Here is a 21,074-nt window from a genome sequence, read left to right on the forward strand (position 1 = left end):
CTAATAAAAGGACAGCAATACGACATATAGAATGGCATCCTACTCCCAAGGCTAATGAAATTGTACTAGACGAAATAAACAGGTGGAGAATTGGACTTTATCATATTTAAGTTCCCCTCCATTTCTAGAATTACATGAATAAAATCCTTTGAACTTACCTAAATATTTTGGATAAAAATATTCCTAGAAAGAAAGAAAAATAAATAAATTACCTTAGCAAACCTAAATTTCACTATAGAGTTAAAACAATTTTAAAATGTGTTTTTATTTTAAAGATGCAAATAAATTACATATAACTGTCATTTCCACATTATAAGATTTTTTTTCTACAGCAAAATATACCAGGAGTAAATAACTAATAAAATGTCTAGGCTTAAGTCAATATTAATCAATTAAACTATGCTTCAAAAACATCTAATCTGAAAACAGGTTCTATTGAAGCTATCAAATATAATCATACATGCCCCCTTTTTGTAAATCCTTTATTTTTCCATAATGATTAGATACCCATCTGACACATTCATGCCATGCCGATTACACACACCAGATCCAATGCTGGATAACACTGACATCATCTGAAGTGGACATTTCTCTTTTAGCATATAGGTACAAGTAATACCTTACTTATTAATGGGGTATGTACCAAAAGTCTGTCTGTAAATCAGTAATTTGGACTAAGGAAAGCACTTTACTACAGAGAGAAAAATGTTAAAAATGATTTCTAATGGTGAGGTTCTCAGGCTGGTTCACAAAAGCCTTCTTAAGCCATAATACCTCTAATGTGTAACATTAATAGCACAAGAACACTTCCTGAGAAACCAGTGTTTCTACACAAAAACATACTCAAGTACAAAACATAACTTCATCCAGTAGAGTCAAAAGTCCTAACTGTTTCCTGCCCTTTCCCCATACTATCAAATTGTGGTTGGGAAATAGTATTTACAAACAGCAAGGTCAATATTTGCTGATAATGAGGTATAACTGAACTATAGTTTGGTTAGAGCACATTACTTTGGGAATAGTGTCTTCCTAACTGTCCACCTTCCTTCCAAGGTACTTCCTTCTGCAATGCTTCAGGGGTTACATGTGAAACGTGATATACACACAATCGTTAACCTAGAAAAGGTACACAGCGGAACACAGCCTCAAGCTGGAACTGCTCTGTCTGTAACTGTGTGTCTAGGTGTGCTAACTGATTTTCATGAGTTCTTACCGTTTCATGAGTTCTTACCGTTTCAGGGTAGTTTTCAAAGATCTCCCTGGCTTCTTCTTTATTGCACAGCTCTTCAATGCACTCTCTTTCAAGATTACCCTTTTTGGTTTCTTCAAAAAGAGAATTTGCACGGCGTTTCCTAACCAGAACTTGTGAAGCATGTTGCTTTGACAAAACTGGAGAAGAAAAAAAGTTTATGTAAATAAATCTTTCATTTCCCCAAATAAAATATATTATTTTATTAAACAATGAGAATTAAAATAATTTTCTGCCTGTAAATTGCATGACATTTAAAATCAGTATGGTAGAACTGGAAAAAAAAAAAAAAGCAGATACATAGCACCTTGGTAACAACTCAAAGAGCAGGTTTGGTGTCCAGCTACAGCACCTGTATAATGATCTACACAACTTTTCACGTTCCTGCTGGAGGTCCTACATACCAGACAATATTTACTCTTTGCCTTATGACTACATTGGAAATAGCATCATGTCAAAAGTCATAGCATCACGTCCTGAAAGCTACTTTCTCAGTTTTAATGGAAAACTTACACAATCACTGAAGCAGGAGTATAAATCAGCCATTTAAAATATATTTGATAAGCTAACACACTTAATTAGTCATACAAATAGGAAGATAAAAATTCATGGTAAAAGCAAGTCCATGCAGAAAGCTGTAGAATTCACTGGGACTAACCCTAGTATGCCCTCTATGACCTTCATCATCCTCCAATGAAGGGCATTGCAATCCCATCAGAAATGCCCTCATTCCTTTGCTCCCCTTGACACAGATGTCTATATTTATAGTCCCCCCATCCTCTCTTCCCAGTCTTTCACACACTCACACTAATCAGGCTTTTGTCCATGACTCCACCATGCTGCTTTTATCAAGGTCAGGATACTAATTCTAATGGTGAATTATCAGTCGTCATCTCACATGACCTACCAGCAATAATTGAAACAGCCTTGATTATTGTTTCCTGGATACAATATTTAAACCTGACTTACAGGTCACCGGGCATTCTCCATTACTCTTATATCTCACTGGCCAGTGCCTACTCACCCCTCATTTTACTGACCTCTCAATATTGGTTATTTGAGGGTTCATGGCTAAATCCTAATGATACATTGTATCTCCAGCTCAAGCCTTTCTCCTCACTTCAGATCATATGTCCAATTGGCTATTGGACATCCCCACCTGGGTGAACAATAAAAATCTCAAACATGTCATCATAAGAGTGAACTTTTAATTTTCGACTCTATCTGATTGGCTCCACTCGAAGACTCTCAGTTGATGATAACTACTAGCTCAGGCAAAAAATCTTGAAATAATCCTTCATTCCTCTTTCCAACACCACCCTCCTCCACATCCCAATTCTACATCATCACAAAGTCCTGGCAGCTTTCTCTTCAAGATTTATAAAAATTATAACCACTTCTCACCACTTTAACTGTTATTATTGGTATATCTGATTTCATTTTTAAAACTTCCATAATTAAATTAATAAAACATGCAGGGACCAGGACCTTTATCAGCAGGAAGCAATTACTGAAGACATTTTGTCCTCCCTCATCAACCCCAAAAGATTTTAGGGATGGAAATCTCTAAGGAGGGAATGAGGTAGGATAGAAAGAAGCTAGGGAAATTCCTTAACAAGTGGTATAAGGGAAACTGAAACAAAATAATTAAACAAGGCCAAATGATTTGAGCAACTTAGAGCCAGCTAATGAATCACAAAGTTTTATCTTCCCTAACCAAGGACACTTAGGAGCAAATAGTTTACACATTCCAGACCATTCCGGGACAGAATGGCCTTGGTCCAGTGCCTCTTCAATGACATTCTATGAAAATAAAACTAACCAGAAAATAACCCCTGACCCCTATATACCCACATTTTGATGAATCAACATATTGAAGAACACACCTAGAAAGCTAATGAATATTCTGAGACCACCCCTAGGATTCCTGCCAGCCAAGAAAGATAAAAAGCCTGAAGATAAAAGACCCACAGCATGCTCTAGCCCACACCTTGTATCCCTGCTCTTTCTCCTAAACTCTAAGAGACCGCAGGAGACTTGCAACCAGGGGAGCAGTGGGCAGCAGCAGTTCGCCCCCGGCATACCCCCTTTTTCCTCTGACTTCCCAGTGAGCTCACCTCTGTCCCTTTTATTCTCAGTAAGCCACAACAGCTATGCATAGTCTCTCTCCTGTTGCTTCTTCTATCCTAGGCCCTTCCTTCGTTTCACTGTCCCCAGCTGTAATAAACACACTCTCAGAATCACTTGGACTCGTACTGTGAAACCCTTCCCGCACGAAGTAAAGAACCCACACACTACTGGCCTGCCAGACGCAGACCTGCCCCAGGCCCAGGCCCGGTCCAGTAAGGCTTTGACCTAAAGGACAAAGAAGCAAACAACAAAAAACTAACTTTGTCTAAATAAATTTTGTCTAAATTTGAGCGTTTGTTTTATTTCGCCCAACAATAGTTCAAATTGGCACGATGCTTAATAATTTTCAAATGTCTGTTAATTCATTTGATCCTCACATAAGTAATGAAATAAACTACAGGTTAGAATTATCATTCCCATTTTCCTGTTGAAGAAATTGGGACAGAGAAAGATTACATGATTTGACCAAGGTCACAGAGCTAGGAAGTGGTGCCAATGGGACAGGAATTTAAATATACCCCCATCCTCCTAGTCCAGTGCTCTTTCTTCTGTGTATGCTGTCACTCCAATGCCCACAATGTATTTAATTAAAAAAGAAATTATGTGGTTGTGGAATGGACAAGTTTCGTAGCTTAAATAAGACAGTGTCCTTTATAAAATAAACCCACCCAACAGAGTGTGTTTGCAAAGGAGTCTACTATTCCTTGTCTCAAGGTATAAACATGACATCACAGATCCAAACTAAGAACTACGGAATTCTAGGATAAGAACATTATGTGGTTAGAGGGGTGGCTCAGAGTCTATGTACCCCAAAACATCCACCCTGCTTTCCTGCAGGAATGTCTAGAAAGTTCCATTATATATCATAATAATAGCCATCACACATAAGCAGATAAATGCTGTTTCTGCATGATCTCCTTTAATCCTAATCACAACTGCTCTAAGTGGATAATAATTTTCCCATTTTATACATGAACTAAAACTCAGGGTAAATTGAGTTTAATTTTACAAAGTTCACAGAGCCGAGAACAAAGCCAAGCCTGCCTCCAAAACCTGTTCTTTTTGCATTACCACCTCGTCTCTAATTTTTTGGTGCACTTCTTTAGATGAAGGAGTTTTTCAAGAACGTCCCTGTTAAAATCCAACTCTGTTGCTTGAAAAGTGTTACATTCAGAATCAAAATTTTAGGTTATAATGTTTAGTTATGAGTCTTTCAAGATTAGAAGAATGGCTGAATCAGCTTCTTTTTTTAACTTAATCTGAGTCATCCCTTCTCCACAACAGTGACGACAGCCTGTTGAACAACTGTGTCCATATCATAACCATTGTTCAAACACTAACTGGAATCCTTTTTTGAAAATGTCTTCACAGCCTTCACATGCTCCCTTGAGTATTTCCTGTAGGGGCAAATCTTTGGGTTGTTTTTTGTTGTTTTTTTTCCAGCGTAAGTTTGATTGTTTTATCTCCAAAAAAGTAGTTTATTATTATTATTATTATTGCTTCACTTAAGCATCTGTAACAAGGATAGTGGAGTTAGGTATTGCCTCTACTCAGGAAAATCCCTCCACTGTTCAATTCGGTTGGACCTCTGTCAAGGGGAGGTCTTTTCTTCAGGCCCCTTTCCTACTTGGTTGTCCAAGCTTGCTACCCTCTGTTCAGAAGGGTCAGGACCATAGATCTGTAGGTTGCCCAAAACTGGTCAGTCAGATGAGGAGGAGATCGCAGATGGAAGGGGTCCATGCATGAGGACAGATCATCCTCTAAATCACTTCCATTCTGCTCTCTTGTCCTTGCAAAGATTATCTAAACATTCCTCCCTCCTAAAGCTCATCTCTTTTTTAGTTCTGCTTTCTGTTCTTCCTTTCCTCAGGCCCTTATTATCTGGCATCCCAAGAATGAAAAACTGCCCTTAAAAAAAATGTGTCTGAGGTCCGGCCAGGCGTGGCTCAGCGGTTGACCATAGACCTAGGATCCAGGCGATCGGGGTTCGATTCCCGGTCTGGGCACATGCCCGGGTTGCGGGCTGCAGTTGATCAATGACTCTCTCATCATTGACGTTTCTATCCCTCTCTCTCCCTCTCCTTTCCTCTCTCTGAAATCAATAAAGATATATAAAAAAAGAAAAAGTTAAAAAAAAAAAAAAAATGTGTCTGAGAAGAGAATCTTTGCCTAGCATTTGGGTTGGCAGAATCTTTGAATCTTTGTTTCTGGTTCAATGTGGGACGGGGTCAGGGAAAATGGCTTTCAAAGTACAAATAGAACTAGATAATAATTTGAGATATAATTGTGCCTCTTATGTCTCAACTATTAAAATGGCATGTTTTCCTTAGTCAAAGCCTGAAAATAATAGAATTGCATGTTAATACATAAAAATCTTTAGTTAACAATGACAGGAAAATGTATGGCCACATATTACAAATTTTATTTTAAATGATCACATATTAAGTAACGATAAAATCTTTCATTTTTTTAAATAAAGAATTCTACGACAGAAGATTTTCAATTGAGGAAGGATATTTTAAAACTTGAATGTTGCAAAGATTAAGAAAAACCCAAAGACAGATTTTTACTTTGGCATTCATCAGCCTGTGTAATTACTATGCATTTTCAGAGAAGCTTGCTAGCTTCCAGAATGAAATCCTACGTCTGTATGTACAACATACCTCAATTTTCTTTTTAAAAAAGCTGTGTGTGCATGTGTTTTAAAAAGAGCATTACTGCCCTTGCTTTTCTCTGAATTTAACATTTTTTTTTTTCATATTGAATACTGTGCTGCTGAACAACTGATTCTTCTCACATTATTATGTTAATGAAGGGTTAGAAAAAAGTTAGAAAAATTATTCTCTAAAGGTAAACTATGCCTCTGTCCTTCAAGAGGAATGAGCAATAAACAGACTGACTTTAAAGGAGTCAAAGATTATAGGAGATAGGTCTAGATAAGGGTATAAATCGGGGAAAGAAGATGATGAAATAATCTGTGAATTACAGTACATGCTGCACTCATAAAGGTGAATTCTAAAACATTTGGATTGGAAGAGGTGAAGGCTGTCATTTATTTAGAAATAGGAAAGCCATTGGGGAGATTAAAAAACAAAACAAAACAAGAAAAAAGCCTTGTGGTCATTGACCCCTGTTCTGGGACAGGTCGATGAAAGAACTGGGAAACAATGCCTAAACTGTTTGGCCACAACAGAAGTGAAATGGACCTCTCCTTACTCCAAGATTTAATTATAACTTTAATTTACAGCCTCAGTCTAGGAAAAAAAATAGAATAAATTAAACACTCTGCCATTGTTTCCTCAAGATTAAAACCTTTGATTTAGCCACAGAGGGCAGGAGCACTAGGTTTTAGATATTCCTTCCAAAACAAACACTTCTACCCAAAAGATGGAATAGGCAGCTTATTTATTACCCAGGAAATAACTGCATTGACCATCTCTTTTATTTGACTTGTTTGCTCTCGATGAGTGATAAATTACTGTACTTCATCTGAGTTCAGATTTCGGCAAGGCATGAAGAAGAATTTTCTATAGCTTCACCTTTTCTTCTCGAGACTACTATAATGCCAACTGGCTAGGCTTCCTGAGGCTGCAGCAGGAGGTCTCTCTGGAGCCGGGCATGCAGCAAGATATTCATGCAGTGAGCTTTCGGGTCTTTTCTATTTCCTACACACTAGGCCACCAAAATATCATGTGATTTTGACGTCATGTACCAAGAGGTTACAGCACAGGAAATGTTCTGTTTTTTGTTCTATTTGACCTATTTTTTTAGGATGCCATCAATTATATTATTAGTTCACTGGCCTGTGTGTGTATTTATGTTTGGAAAGCAACAGGCAAACTGTTTCGGAACATTTTTAATGGCAGCAATGAAAGTGTTGGCCTAATTCTGCAATATCCCACTTCCTGCAACACCTCCCAGATCTCTCCAATAAGCAAATCTGAAGTATACTTAGAGGCTTAGAAAGACTTTAGATCTCAATGGCTTCCTTTTTCACTCTTAGGATATTATTTATTTTTTTAAAAGTGCTGATGTGGAAGTGAGATTATTTGAGTAGGTGTTAATAATTCAATACAATTGCTGCCAGCCTCTCAGAATTCCCTGTTGACATGCCAAAAGGCAATGAGACACAGTTTAAATAACAATGGAATAAAATGATAGCTTATTAAGAAAAGGAGAGAAAATGACTCGGATAAGAAGTCAGGGAAAAGAAGAAATATAAAACAAGGTATAAGGAAAGATGCATTTAACATAGAGAAACTCAGGGCTACTTAAAAGAACACAGACGAAATACAAAACCTACCTGTTTTCTTCCATGGTAATAAAATAGTAAAATAAGCATTTGTGTTCTACTCAACAGGTCATTATGGAGTGAATGTTTGTGTCGCCTCCAAATTCATATGTGGAAGCCATAATCCCCAGTGTGGCTGTATCTGGAGATGGGACACTAAGGAAACAATTAAGGTTAAGTGAGGTCATAAGGGTGGGACCCTGATCCTACTGGATTAGAGTCCTTATAAGAGACACTAGAGAGTTCTCAAGTGAAATTACATTAAGCAAAGATTACTGGAATGAAAAACTTTTTAAAATATATAAAGCAAACAGTCTTGCAAAAAAATAAAAAATAAACTGCCCTAACAAATAAATAAATAAATAATTATAAAAATGTTAGGGAATCAGTAGAATGTGGCTAGTATTTTAAGCTGCTGACCAATGAGAACAGAACCTCATTGGTCTGTTCCAATAGACCTCCAAATAGAGCCTCAGGAAACCCTAACATTTAAGGGAAAGCAGAGATCATCAAAACAACAGAAGCAGAATTAGTAACACATACATAGACAGAGAGAAAATTTGAAAAATGTAATGTTTATAGACATAAACGGAGGTAAATTTCAACAGTGTCAAGTGTTGCAAAGAATGTACTAATAATTATTACTAATAATTACTATTACTTACAAAGAAAGTTAAAATGTACATTTGTTTAAAAATAGCACCACCATAAATATTCTGTCACCAATACCAGTGGGAGGGTAAGAAGAGAGGAAATAGAGAACTCCAGGATAAACTATTTCTTCAAGAAGCTCATGTGAGAGTAGGAAGAGAAAGGAAGTAATAACTTAGAGATGGAGCTATGGTAACATTTTCCTGAAGTTGTGAAGGTAAATCTCAGAATAGCTGTGAAACTCAATGAGAACATGCCAAATGTACCATTTTAAAAGATGGAAAATATCATATAAGTGCAGGAAGTTACAATTTTACTATTTTAATAAAGATCTAAAAGCCAAGGCTGTTCTTAAAAAATGTTTTTTAAATCCATTCCAAAAAGAAATGAACAAGAGGACTAAGTCGTATATTGATGGCCTAAAACCAGTGAGAACCAGTTCCTTACTTTACTCATCTGTAGAAATACTCGGAATTTATTTAGATAAACTGTACTTATTTCACTTCCTCATAAACCTGAAGGTTTAAGTTTCTATATTTAGAACAACATAATATAAATACACCTCTTAAGTAAGGAGACTGGCCGCAAACTAGAGTTAATAACAATTTATTATATATTTTTAGAAGTATACAAGGAATAGCCCTGGCTGGTGTGGCTCAGTTGGTTGGGTGGCGTCTCATGCACCCAGTGGTTCCTGGTTCATTCAATTCCTGGTCAGGGCATATGCCCAGGTTTCAGGTTCGATCCCCAGTATGAAGGGTGCAGGACACAGCCAATCAATGTTTCACTCTCACATCAATGTTTTTCTCTCCTTCTTCCTTTCTCTCTCTAAAAAAACAATAAAAAATCTTTTTTTAAAAAGTGCCCGGCCGGGGGTAGCTCAGCGGTTGAGCGTAGACCTAAGATCCAGGCGATCGGGGCTCGATTCCCGGTCAGGGCACATGCCCGGGTTGTGGGCTTGATCCCCAGTTGGGAGCGTGCAGGAGGCAGCCGATCAATGACTCTCTCATCATTGATGTTTCTATCTCTCTCTCCCTCTCCTTTCCTCTCTTTGAAATCAATAAAGATATATATAAAAAAAAAGTAAACAAGTAATTCCCCCTAAAAATGTATACACACTTTAACAGCTGATAGTCCAATTTTTAAAATTAATTGTATTTTAATAAACACTGACTTTATAATTATTCAAAGTGTGTGTATACATTTTTGGGGACACCCTATATACATTTAAATAATCATGACAATAAGTCTAGTTAACATCCATCACCCATATAGGTAAATATTTTGTGTATGACAAATATATTTCAATTTAAAATATTTAATAAAAAATTGAGTTCTTGCCCATCTCCCCAAATAACTATATGCATTTCCCAGAGAACCGTAAAACAGGAATATCTAGATAAAAAGGATTTGTATCACCCAATAGAACTGTTTTTGCAGCACCAAATTGATTTTGTTCTTTTAGCATAACATTACTCTCAATCAAAACTTAGCAATTTAAAGATAATTTAACTTTGCTAATGTCAGATATCATCCTGCCCGTTTTTATTCACTGAATGGTGACATGAAACACCAATCCCACACCTGATTCAGTTTCTCTCAAGACATCTGCAGTCTTTTGGAGTGGCTGGCTTTGTGCGCTAGCTTTCTCTAAACTCTTCATGTCACTATTCTCTCCATTCTTAACCTAGATGTGGGGGTCAACCTCTTCCAAAGAAGCACTGGGGGCAGGGGGGGAGGGGGGGAGGGCTGCAGCTTACATTTAAAACAACTTTTGCAACTTAAAGTTTTTGAGACCTAGAAATGCCAGTTCCTAAAAATCCTTTGTCCACCTGGCATCTAATACTCTCTGTCTGAGACCTTCCACACCAGCTGCACTCTCTGCCATGTGGCTCAGCTCCTTTTCTCCCTTCTCTGACACCCTCCCCCTTCTCTCACCCAGGCTGCCACCAGTGCAATTCTTCACTTCTTATGCAGAACCATTTATCCATCTTCCCTGCTAGCTCCTTAGAGACTGCACCATTCAAACTTTAAGCGTGCATAGGAATTACCTGAGGGTCTTATTCAAATGCATATTCTGAATGAGCAGGTCTGGAGTGGGGCCAGAGATACTTCATTTCCAATAAGCTCCTAGGTAATGCCGCTGCTGCTGCTGCTGCTGCTGGTCCATGGATTCCATTTGAGTAGCAAAGTTATAGACCATGTTTTCAGAACTTCACTTTCTAAATGTAAAGCCATTGCTGAAGGTAATTTCTAAAATAACAGCAGTTCTTGCCAGAGAAATAATTTCAGCATCAGCTACTACCTTATTATTTTTTTCATCCTGCTACATTAATAACGAACTCAATGCCTTATACTAAGTCCCTGGGTGGTATGTTAGTAGGCATAGTTAACCATGCCCTCTGTCTATCACAAATCTTATTCACAGAGTTACAATTACTGAAGTTTAAAAAGGCAGTAAGTATCTGTATTTCCCTTTGAGGAAGAAACCATAACCTTAACATCTTAACTTTAAAAGAAAAATATTTGTAACAGAAACAGTGCTGACCAAATATTCCTTGCATTGCCTTGGGATGCGGCTATTCGAACTATAAGCAGGAGTGAGTCTTGTCACTTCCACGCTAAGGCTGTAAAGGACAAGTACACCTCCTCCACTGCTCTCTTTTCTTGCAGGGACATTTGAGGCCATGTGCACCAGAGAGTATAACTAAAGATGGAAGAGATTGCACAAACTACATTGGATTTTACATGATTCAGGAATAAACTCTTATTTTGCTAAACTACTAATATTTGATTTGGAGATTAAGTTGAAGATTTCAGGATTAAAGTGTTATTACTTCATAGTATATCTTATCCAAATATAAGATTATGAAAAAATTAAACTAATGCCTGTAACAGAGGTTATTCAATAAGTGCTTATTTGCTCCTTTGTTAATTCTAAAAATCAGAGGCTTCTCATGAAAGCAAAAATACATAAATAGATAGAGATGATAGATGATAGATAGATAGATGATGATAGATAGATAGATAGATAGATAGATAGATAGATAGATAGATAGATAGATGATAGATACAGATAGATAGATATAGGTAGATAAGACAGTACTTCAGTTTATGCTTGAATAAAATTATCAATAAAGCAAGAGCTAAAAGAAATCCCCAAATATATTTTAAATATTAGAAAATAGCAATCAAGAAAAATGACAATATTCTAAATTATCCTTTAATATAAATGGGGAGATAAATATCCTAGAAAGCTTTATCACATGCCAATTCATGATTCTTTAAAAAAGAACAAAATGTCATAAAGTATCCTAAAGTTTGGGAACCTTTAGACAGGTCACCTGGGATGGCTGGGGGAGGGCTATAAAATGAAAGTCTTCCAAACAGGAGAATTTTGCGTGGGAAAAGACCACGGGGAAGAGAGGGCAGAGAATGACCCTCTTTGAGAAGACGCCTCCAGATCATGAGCCTTGTATGCCAGGTTCAGACATCAAAAATAGAAGTGAGAGACCAGAAGCAGCAGCAGATGCCTCCTGTGTACTTCTCAGAAGCAAACTGCTGTGTTGCGGAGACAGTCACACGGTGGGAGGCCTCAGGATCTGAGAGCCTCTGTCCTACAGCTGCCAGAAAGGAAGTTCTGCCAACAGTGAGCTTGGAAGAGCTTCAGATGAGACCTCAGCCCCGGCAGACCCCTTGATTTTAGCCTTGTGAGACCCTGAGCAGGTCCTTGGACTTGTGCCTGGACTTCTGACATTTGAAACTATGAGATAATAAATTGTTTTTCTTTAAGATGCTAAGTCTGTGGTAACTGTTACACAGCGATACAGAGAGGCATATATAATTCTGAAGCAGGCGCAATGTGTTAATATTGCTGATTTCATTTCATGGGCTACCTAGGACCACCAGCTTCAGCTCTAACAGTTAGTTCTCTTGGTTGGCTAATGCCATCCTAAGATGACACCTCAACACATACCAAACTAACACTGAAAAGCCAGACATTCCTTGGCACAATATATAAAAAAAAAAAAAATCACAAAGACTAGAAGACAGGCATTCTGGCTTGAATATTTCATGCAGTTCCTACCTATTCACCTCCTCACTCATTCATCCCACCCCAATACAGAAAAAAAAAAAAAAGAATACATTCCCATAATTATTATAGAAATGGATTATTGAGAAAAAGCATTGGAGTTTTTTAAAAGCACGTTCCTGACTATCCCCCCTAGATCAAAAACACTGGTGGAAGGGGCTGACGATGAAATGGGCTCCCAGATCTCAGGTGAAATGGGAGGAGCCTGGGGTGGTTGAGCCTGGACTCACCTGAATCAGTTAGGGTGAGTGTACTGATCAAATCTTGGAGAAAAACCTCCCCAGAATGAGATAGAAAGACAACTCACAAATTCTTCATTGAATACATCCCAGTATTCAGTCACAATATAAAGAAATCACAATCTCTCCTTAGTTACCAATCTTGAATCAGTTCATGAATCAGAACCTGTTGAATGAAGGAGAGGAGAGATGCCCATAAAGAACCATTCTCCCTCCCAGCCCTCAGAAGTATACAGTACTGTGAACTTTTCTTCTAGTTTTCTCTAAAACAAAATAACTGTATTGGGTAACTGCACCAAGGAGAGAGGTTCAAAAGCCTTTCGTGATTACTAGATATTGTGATGTACAAACATGAGCCAGAGTCAACCTGCGACTGTCAAAAACAAACGCACACATACACTGCAGCCTCCCTCACGGTGGCCCTGAGGAACACTGGAGAAACAAAACCCTCTCATGGGCATACATATCAGCAGTATTTCTCATTGTCCACTCTGCCTGCCATGATAATTGATCTGAAATGAGACCCTCTTCTACTTTCTGAATTGTTGCAATGGTCTGACCAGTTGTTCAGGGGCCTGTAAAGAGCTAGATTTCAGGCCTAGGGACAAGGCAGCTTGGGCAAGAACTGGCACAGGGCTGAGAATATTTGTGTTCCAGGTGGCTGCTCACAGGATAGCCCCATACTAGAAAAGTTCTTAAAAAAAAGAGGGGACAGGTGACCCACTTAGTGATCATCAGTTGTGTTTCTTCTCAGGGCAATCTAGTACAAGGGTCACAAACAAAAACATCTACAAGTGTCACATAGGTATAAACAGGGGAAAAGAATTGTGTGAAAGACCATGGCAGATGCTTGGAATTGCTACAAACTGAGAAGGTATTTCTATCTAAAGAAGGCAGCTCTTAGAGACTTAGATGTATTACAAAATTCAACCAGACACCTAGTGTATAGTTGACTAGTTAGGGCTTTACTATCAGGGAGGAACAGCAATTTGTTTAATTTTTCTGTCAGCACCACTATAGACAGACTAGTCCAATGCTTTATGCTAAGCCACACAACACCCTTTAACTAAGGAATTAATTCATTAAGGAAATAAGTGAATGGGATGATTATTATGGTTTTCATTGGTCTCATTGTGTGTCTAATACCTTGAAGGAGCTAGACTCAGGGAATGATAGACTGACCAATTATTGACGGCTCACTCACGGCCTTTTGGGACACAACGCTATCTTCCAATGTGGTTAAAAAAAAAGGAAGTACCTTCTTAGTACCAGCAATCATTCATATCTGGTGCTCTTTTTCCTAAAGCAAGAACAGACAGGTCAGGAATAAAGGTAGAAAGAAAGAAGTACTTGTCATGATTTGAGGCTTAGTGACTGTTACGGGATGAACTGTGTCCCTATAAAGGTAGTGAAGTCCTAACCCCCAGTACTTGTGAACATGACCTTATCTGGAAATAGGAGCTATGCAGGTGATGAAGGAAAGACAAGGTCATAAGGGTGGCTGCTAATCCACTATGACTGGTGCTCTTATCAAAAGAGGAAATACAGAGCAAAGATGATGATGTGTGTGTCTTTGGAAACCAAAAGCTAGGAGAGAATCATGGAACAGATTCTCTCTGAGTCCTTGGAAGGAACTAGCCCTGCTGACAACTTTGAGACAGGCTAGTTAGTAAACCAGGACTAGTGAAATAGGGAAACTTAGACAGACAGTTAAATGGCCAAGCAGTTCACAGCCATCTAGTAAACAGCCATCTAGTAAACAGCAAATTCATATATCTTCTGTAACCAAGGACACTTATGCGTAAATAGTTTACACTTCTCCCCAACCAGAGGGTATATAGTTTAAGTCACCCTACTCAGGGAGGCAGCAGAAATCCAATTATGTACTACCATTTACCAACCACACCCAAGGAGAAATTAAGTTAAGAGAATAAATCTTATTTTGGCATATCAGCATAAACTTATGAATATTCTATGGAGATCCTCCCCTAAGACCTACCCTAAACTCTCAACCTTTTTTTAAAAAAACAACAACAACAAAAAGCTCAAAAGAAAAGTTCTACCATGCCCTCTCCCTCCCTTGCAACCAGGGAGCAATGGGCAGCAACAGCTCAACCAGGGCTGACCCCTTGAACCTAACCCCAAGGCCCCCTTTCCTCTGACTTCTTAGTGAGCAAAGCAGTCCAGTCTGGGCTCATTTCCCCACCTAGTCTCTCTCTTGCTTCCTCCATCCTATGCCCTTCCTTGTTCCACTGTCCCCAGCTTTAATAAATGTCTCTAAAAATCACCTAGACTTGGCTGTGAAATCTTTCCTGCATGAAGTCAAGAACCCACACACTACCAGTTATCCCTAGGCAGACCTGCTCAGGGCCAGGGCCCCTTTCTGTTAACACCTTGATCTCAAATTTCTAGCCTCCAAAACTGAGAACAAACTCTGTTGTCTAAGCCACCCAGTCTGTGATACTTTGTTCCAAAAGACCTACGAAACTAATCCAAAAACCTATTCTTAAATTGTTTGCTTTCTTCCCTCACAGCTGGGTTCTGCGCATCTAGAAATTGGGAAGCTCAGGAAGGAATACATTCACGCGGGGACCTAATATATTTTCTACTGAATTAGAAGCTGAAACTGCTTTATGGCCATTGAAAATTCTTTACCCTCAAGGTAAAAAAAAAAGAATTATTCTGGAGTGACAATAATCAATACAAATAGTGCTGTTGCCACATATAAAACAGGGTTAGGAGTGTTATTCCTCCAGGATAACTATTGTCCACAGTAGAAACTGTAAAAGAGAGATGGATACAACCATGCATAGGTGGGAACAACAGCGCTCAGATTCTTCCCGACAAAGGTGTGGTTCATTCAGCTCACGGAGCAGACAAAAACCCCAACGTGGAGGACTCCCTGGGAGTAAGAGACTATGAATTGAGTAGCGAAGGGTGAAGTCCTTCATAAATACCACCTCAAGCTTATAAGCAAGGGAGACAGGCAAGCCCTAATGGGAGTACCTTTATTCCCCTTTTTATTATTATTTTGTGGCATATAGGACGTGATGGCACACTACAATGTATCATTTTGTCCATAAAGCATAGCACACTGGCATGTGATTGCGAGAGTACTAGAGGGGTATGGGTATTACCCAAGGATACTAACGTAGGAAATGGCAGCCTGGAGCCTTCCTCTCCAGCTACGGTGACTAAAACCTATTGAGGAGGAGGTACTTTCTGTTGAACATTACCTATTTATATTGTATTATAAATAAGTGCATATATTTGAAATGCTTTCAAATGTTGTTTACAGGAAGAAGGTCCTGTGTGCACTGTTGTACAGGGAATAATCAGAACGTGTGGACGTCTCTTGCTTCTGGGCAGCATTGTGCGAGCTGCCCAGGCGCTCTACCTGATTCTAGGGAGCTGTCAATCACAGGACTCCAGAAATAAGCTACGCCAAAATGATGAAGCTCTCTTTTCTAGGAATTTCAATCATGAGTAGAGACACACAGGCCTAGAAGGCATTTAGAAATGAGTCATATGGTGGCAGCTCCCAACATAGTGAGCACATGAGTTCCCACTATATGGATCACCTAAATGCCCAAGTCCCTGGCTTCCCTAGGCCTGCCTGCTCAGCATGCCATTCAGTAGCCTTCCAAGAAATCCATTCAGCTTCTCTTTTCCTTCCCTCTTCCTTTTTCCTTTCTCTCTTCTCCTTTCTTTCCCCCTCTCCTCCTCTCTCTTCCCCTCTCCTTCCCTCCTCTCTGCTTTCCTTCCTTCCTTCTTTAGTTATCATTACTGTTACTTGTAGCTAAAGAATACAGACATAGGAATTACCAGGCTTCTCATATTTTTCTCATAATATTTTGAAAGTTTACATATGTATATAGAACATTTATCTATAAAGAGGCTATTAAACCTGGTGGATAGAAAAGGTCTATTATGAAAAGCATTACTATGTTTCCTAGCATAGAATTAATGGTGAGAGAATATGGCACAGGGTGTTGTTGTTGTAGCATACCAGAGATTGTTTCTACCTCTTCTAGCACCAACCTCAACTCTAATCCTACCTTGATAAAATCTCTGCATCAGTGCAATATGTTGGACTCTGAATAAAGGGATTTAAGTAAAGACAAAGTTAGATAAACAGTGAAAGGAATAGTTAGAAAAGACAAGAGTAAAAAAGAAAAGGAAAATATGAGTCAGTAATTACTAGGGTAGATGGTATCTAGCCAGAAGTGGAAGTCTCGTCTCGATAGGGCCAAATTAGCACAGCCAAAACCGGACATCCCCTTTCTCCTGGTTCTCTTCACCACAGCCCTTAGTGGGAAATAACAAAATATGTAGACAATATACCTTTTAAATCTCTCTCTCTCTCTTTCTGTGTGTGTATATATATACACGGTATGGAAATGTCTGGAAAGTCAGTTAACATCTCTGAACATTTTATTGTTAAAACGAAGAAGTTGAACTAGATGCTTTCTCACTCTCTCAAAACTAAACCTGTGATTTGATTTTCTTTAAATAGCAACTCTATTTCTATGGGCTAAAAATGAACTATAAATCAAATATTTAGAGTTCTAATTCTATCTCAAATTTAAAATCTTAGGGAGAAAATAATTCCATCTGTATCACAGTTTCCTCATCAGTAAACTAAGATGATTTTCAATCCAATTAAACTATCATACTTTTTCAAAATTTTTATTTATTTATTTTTAGAGAGAGAAAGGGAGGAAGAAGCATCGATTTGTTGTTCCACTTATTTATGCATTCATTGGTTGGTTCTTGTATGTGCCCTGATCAGGAATTGAACCCACAACCTTGGCATATCTGGACGGTGCTCTAACCAACTGAGCTACTTGGCCAGGGCAAACTATCATACTCTTTATTTTTTAAATATATCTTTATTGATTTCAGAGAGAGGAAGGGAGATGGGGAGGGGGAGAGAGAGAGAGAAACATCAATGATGAGAGTCATTGATTGGCTGCCTCCTGCACGCCCCCTACTGGGGATCAAGCCAGCAACCCGGGCATGTGCCCTGACTGGGATTTGAACCTCGATCTCCTGGATCCTAGGTGGATGCTCAACAGCTGAGCCACGCTACACAGGCTATTATACTTTTTTAAATGAAGAGATTATAGGGCCTTTATGTGTTATCACATAGAATTAATTTATCTATTCTAACAGTACCTATACATAACAAGTGTATTTCTTCATATATATTGTTTGAACATGTGCACATAAGACACACACTTTAACTCTTTCTAGATTCAGTGAAAATATAACCATCTCTATAAAAAGAAAGGGCCTAGCAAATTCCTGTGATGACAAGCAGCAGTAAGTGTGGCAAGTCACTTTTGCCTCTTTCTGTTCTCCAAAGCGCTGGTTGACAGACAAATATTTGATTGTCCTAATGAACTACATAGATAATAAGGCAGTGCCTAAAGTTTACATGCAGGCTTAATGATAAGGGTTTCAGTGTTGAAGGTCTGCTGTTGTATCACTTTAATATAAAATCAACAAGTAATTTTTAGCCTCTAAATTAGAATTTTAAAATAACCCATTCATCATGAGCAGTAATAAAAAAAGCTAGTGGAATGTTAGTAAATTCCTATTTAATTCTCCTGAAATGACTTCTTTGAAATTTTTATATTAGAACTTGACACAACCCAAGTTATTTTTAACTCAGAGTTTATCTTTCCATGTCATTTCCTGAGAATAAAACAGCAGAAGTAAGCATTCTTAATCAATGAACGAGCTTAAACTTTAGAAAACCAAAGAATTAGCTGACAACTAAAGTGTTCTAAATACCTTAATACTCTTCATATATTTTTCAGAGAAAACTCAATATCCTGCCCTGAGTCCAGGCATGGGGACCTAAAAGACTGGACGTACAAAGATAAAGACAGAAAATTTCATGCCGCCACTTCAGTGGCCCTCAGAGTCAAATATTCTCAGTACAAAATGATCTGAGAATTACAATATTTAACAGTCCTTTTGATTTCAAGGTCGGAAAATGACATGTGCCAACTGCTATGCAAAACTGCCCTCATCCTAAAACAATTCGTTTGTCAATGTTGAAATAAGCAAACCAAGTTCAAAGTCCAGAAATTGCAAACGGGGGGGGAGGAGGGGAGGTAGGCTGCAGCAGGGGGTGCTAGCTGGGGACAGGCGCAGGTACAAAGGGAAGACAGCGGGGTGCCTCTCCCCTACTTTTCCACGGCAAAGCGCTCATCCCGGCCCTCGGACGGGGAACTTCAGCAGCGTCCTCCCTCCTTTAATCCTCAGTGTGACTCAGGTCCTTCCATCTGTCCTGGGGGCAGAAGAGGGTTCCCAGAGCAGGGCGAACGTCGACCCTGCCCCACCGCGACACTGCCTGCCGGACCGCGGCGGCTCCACCAGCCGGGTCGTTGCCCGGACTCGCCGGGAAGTTTCCAGGCGGCTGCAGCCCTCGGAAAGCGAATGCAACGCGGCCGGCGGCTGAGCGCGCAGCGCTGGGAGAGGAGACGGGGCGCCGCGGGCTACTCACAGTTTGCCTCCGGGGCGGGAAACACCAGGGCGAGGCACGTCAGCAGCGCCCCGCAGCTCGCACCGAGGACCCTCATGGCCGGGCCGTGGCGCGTGGCCGCGGGATCTGCGTGCAGGGCGCGCGGCTGAGCTGGGCGGGGGCGCGGCGGCGGGCGGACTGCGGGCTGGCGGCGGCGAGCGCGCCCGCGGAGCCCGCGCCGGGGGCGGGGAGGCCCGCCCGCTCCCAGCCCCCAGCGGAGAGGGGAGGCGGTCGGGGGCCGTTTCCAGGAAGCTTTTCGGAGCTGGGGGCAGGGCTCAGGGACCGCGTCGGAGGCCTGGTAAACACCCTGGGGACGGCGCTCCCCGCCTGTTCCCGAACCCGGCGTTTCGTTCACAGCCTCCCGAGGGCGAAGTTTCCGCGGGGAAGGGCAAGCGAAAGCCTTGAAAGCGCCAGCGAGCCAGGATGTGAGGCTGAGCGGCCGAGACAACTTTGAGGACACAGAGGACAGGGCATCCCCGCGGGGAAGGAAAAGCGGGAGGTAGAAGTTGGGGATGAAGGCATTAACCGAAACCAAGAAGTGGCTGAAGCAACTCTAAGGCAGCAGGGAACAGGGATAATGGAAGCAAATGGAATCGTGTCCATCATTTTTATTTTGTACCTGCGTGTAAGGTGTAAAAAAACCGTAGCCAAAAAATGTTTTGAGAAAAAAAGACAACGTATCGAATTCCATCACGTTACAGCAGCTCGTTTTGTTTTTTATGTATTACCCTCTACTTTTTATGCTTTAGACGTTCACATTTGAAATGTCTGTTACTTAATCTTTAAGGCTGTGGGGCTAAACTGCCTGGATTTAAATTGCAGTACTCTGCCATTTACTACTTATGTAACTTTAAGGAAGTTGATTAACCTCTCTAAGCCTCAGTTGTATCATCCATAAAATGGGCATAATAATGTTAACATAAGTGTTAATGTTAGGATTTAAACAGAGAACACATATAAAGCCATTAGTGTGTGTCAAATAGTAGGATTTAAGGCGTATTTACTACTATCACTTCTAGTATTTCTGACCAAGTGAACATATCAATTGATTTCCTATGAGTGTGAGCAAAATTTGATAGGCAGATCATCTTTCAGAAGTCTCTTCCAGCTAATTTAGCTTTCTGTGGTTCTGTGGTAGGCAGAGCAAGGAGGATGGGCCAGGTTCAGAAGGTCAACAGGGTAGATAGCACTGGGTGCTTAGCAAAGGACAATTGTAGGGTGAAACCTTGCCTCCAGGGTGACATTTCCTCCCCTAATATATCACTGGTCATGTGCTTTGGACCCCCTGACCTTTTCTCCCTGGAGATAACATCTAGGCCAAAGTTGTATTTCAGCTCCAGGCCCAGAAAAGCAGCAAAACCAGAGACGTTACCCCATGGTTGACCTCAGGACCAGCTGCATTGGATAATGCCCCCCTGCCCTGGTGCTGACCAACCAGTGGAGACCTAGATCCTGAAAGGACACACCTGGAGAAATGCTGAGTATTTTATTGAAATCTTCCCCTGGGACCTCCCCTAAAATCTCCACCCTTGAAACCCTTAGGACCGAGGACCCAGTGTGCTCTCCCTCCTGGCTGCATAGCCTTGCCTTTTCCTCTCCCTCTCCAGACTCATCACCTTTACCTTCCTCACTTCTAAGCTACAGGGGCCCTTCCTTTGCCTCTATCACTTTTTTCCTAAACCCATTTCTGCTACAAATTACTTCTTCTACCTTTGTGACTTTCCAAATAAATATTCTCTCACAGTTTGAGTCTTGTGTCTGAATTCTTTCCTAGCCAGAACTCAAGTACCAAGGTTGCTGAACCCAGGTCTGGTCAGACCCCACAGGTCTAATACCTCATGCTGTTCCCATTGCTCACAACATTATGGTGCCTGGACTCAGATTGT

The 21,074-nt window shown here is 40.1% G+C and overlaps 1 protein-coding gene across 1 annotated transcript in view; it reads right to left on the minus strand.

Moving 5' to 3' along the window:
• The window catches only part of PROS1 (protein S), a 56,367-nt gene extending 37,094 nt beyond the window's left edge, over positions 1-19,273 (minus strand). Inside the window, exons 1-3 of the mRNA XM_016196546.2 lie at positions 19,171-19,273; positions 1,232-1,389; positions 159-183 (exon numbers count right to left, since the gene is read on the minus strand). Of these exons, the coding sequence (XP_016052032.1) occupies positions 159-183; positions 1,232-1,389; positions 19,171-19,246 (259 nt within the window). The 5' untranslated portion in view covers positions 19,247-19,273. The remainder of the gene's footprint in view (positions 1-158; positions 184-1,231; positions 1,390-19,170) is intronic.
• Positions 19,274-21,074: the final 1,801 nt, after the last annotated feature.

Source organism: Miniopterus natalensis, chromosome 6 (assembly GCF_054644295.1).
Source record: "Miniopterus natalensis isolate mMinNat1 chromosome 6, mMinNat1.hap1, whole genome shotgun sequence".
NCBI lineage: Eukaryota > Metazoa > Chordata > Mammalia > Chiroptera > Miniopteridae > Miniopterus > Miniopterus natalensis.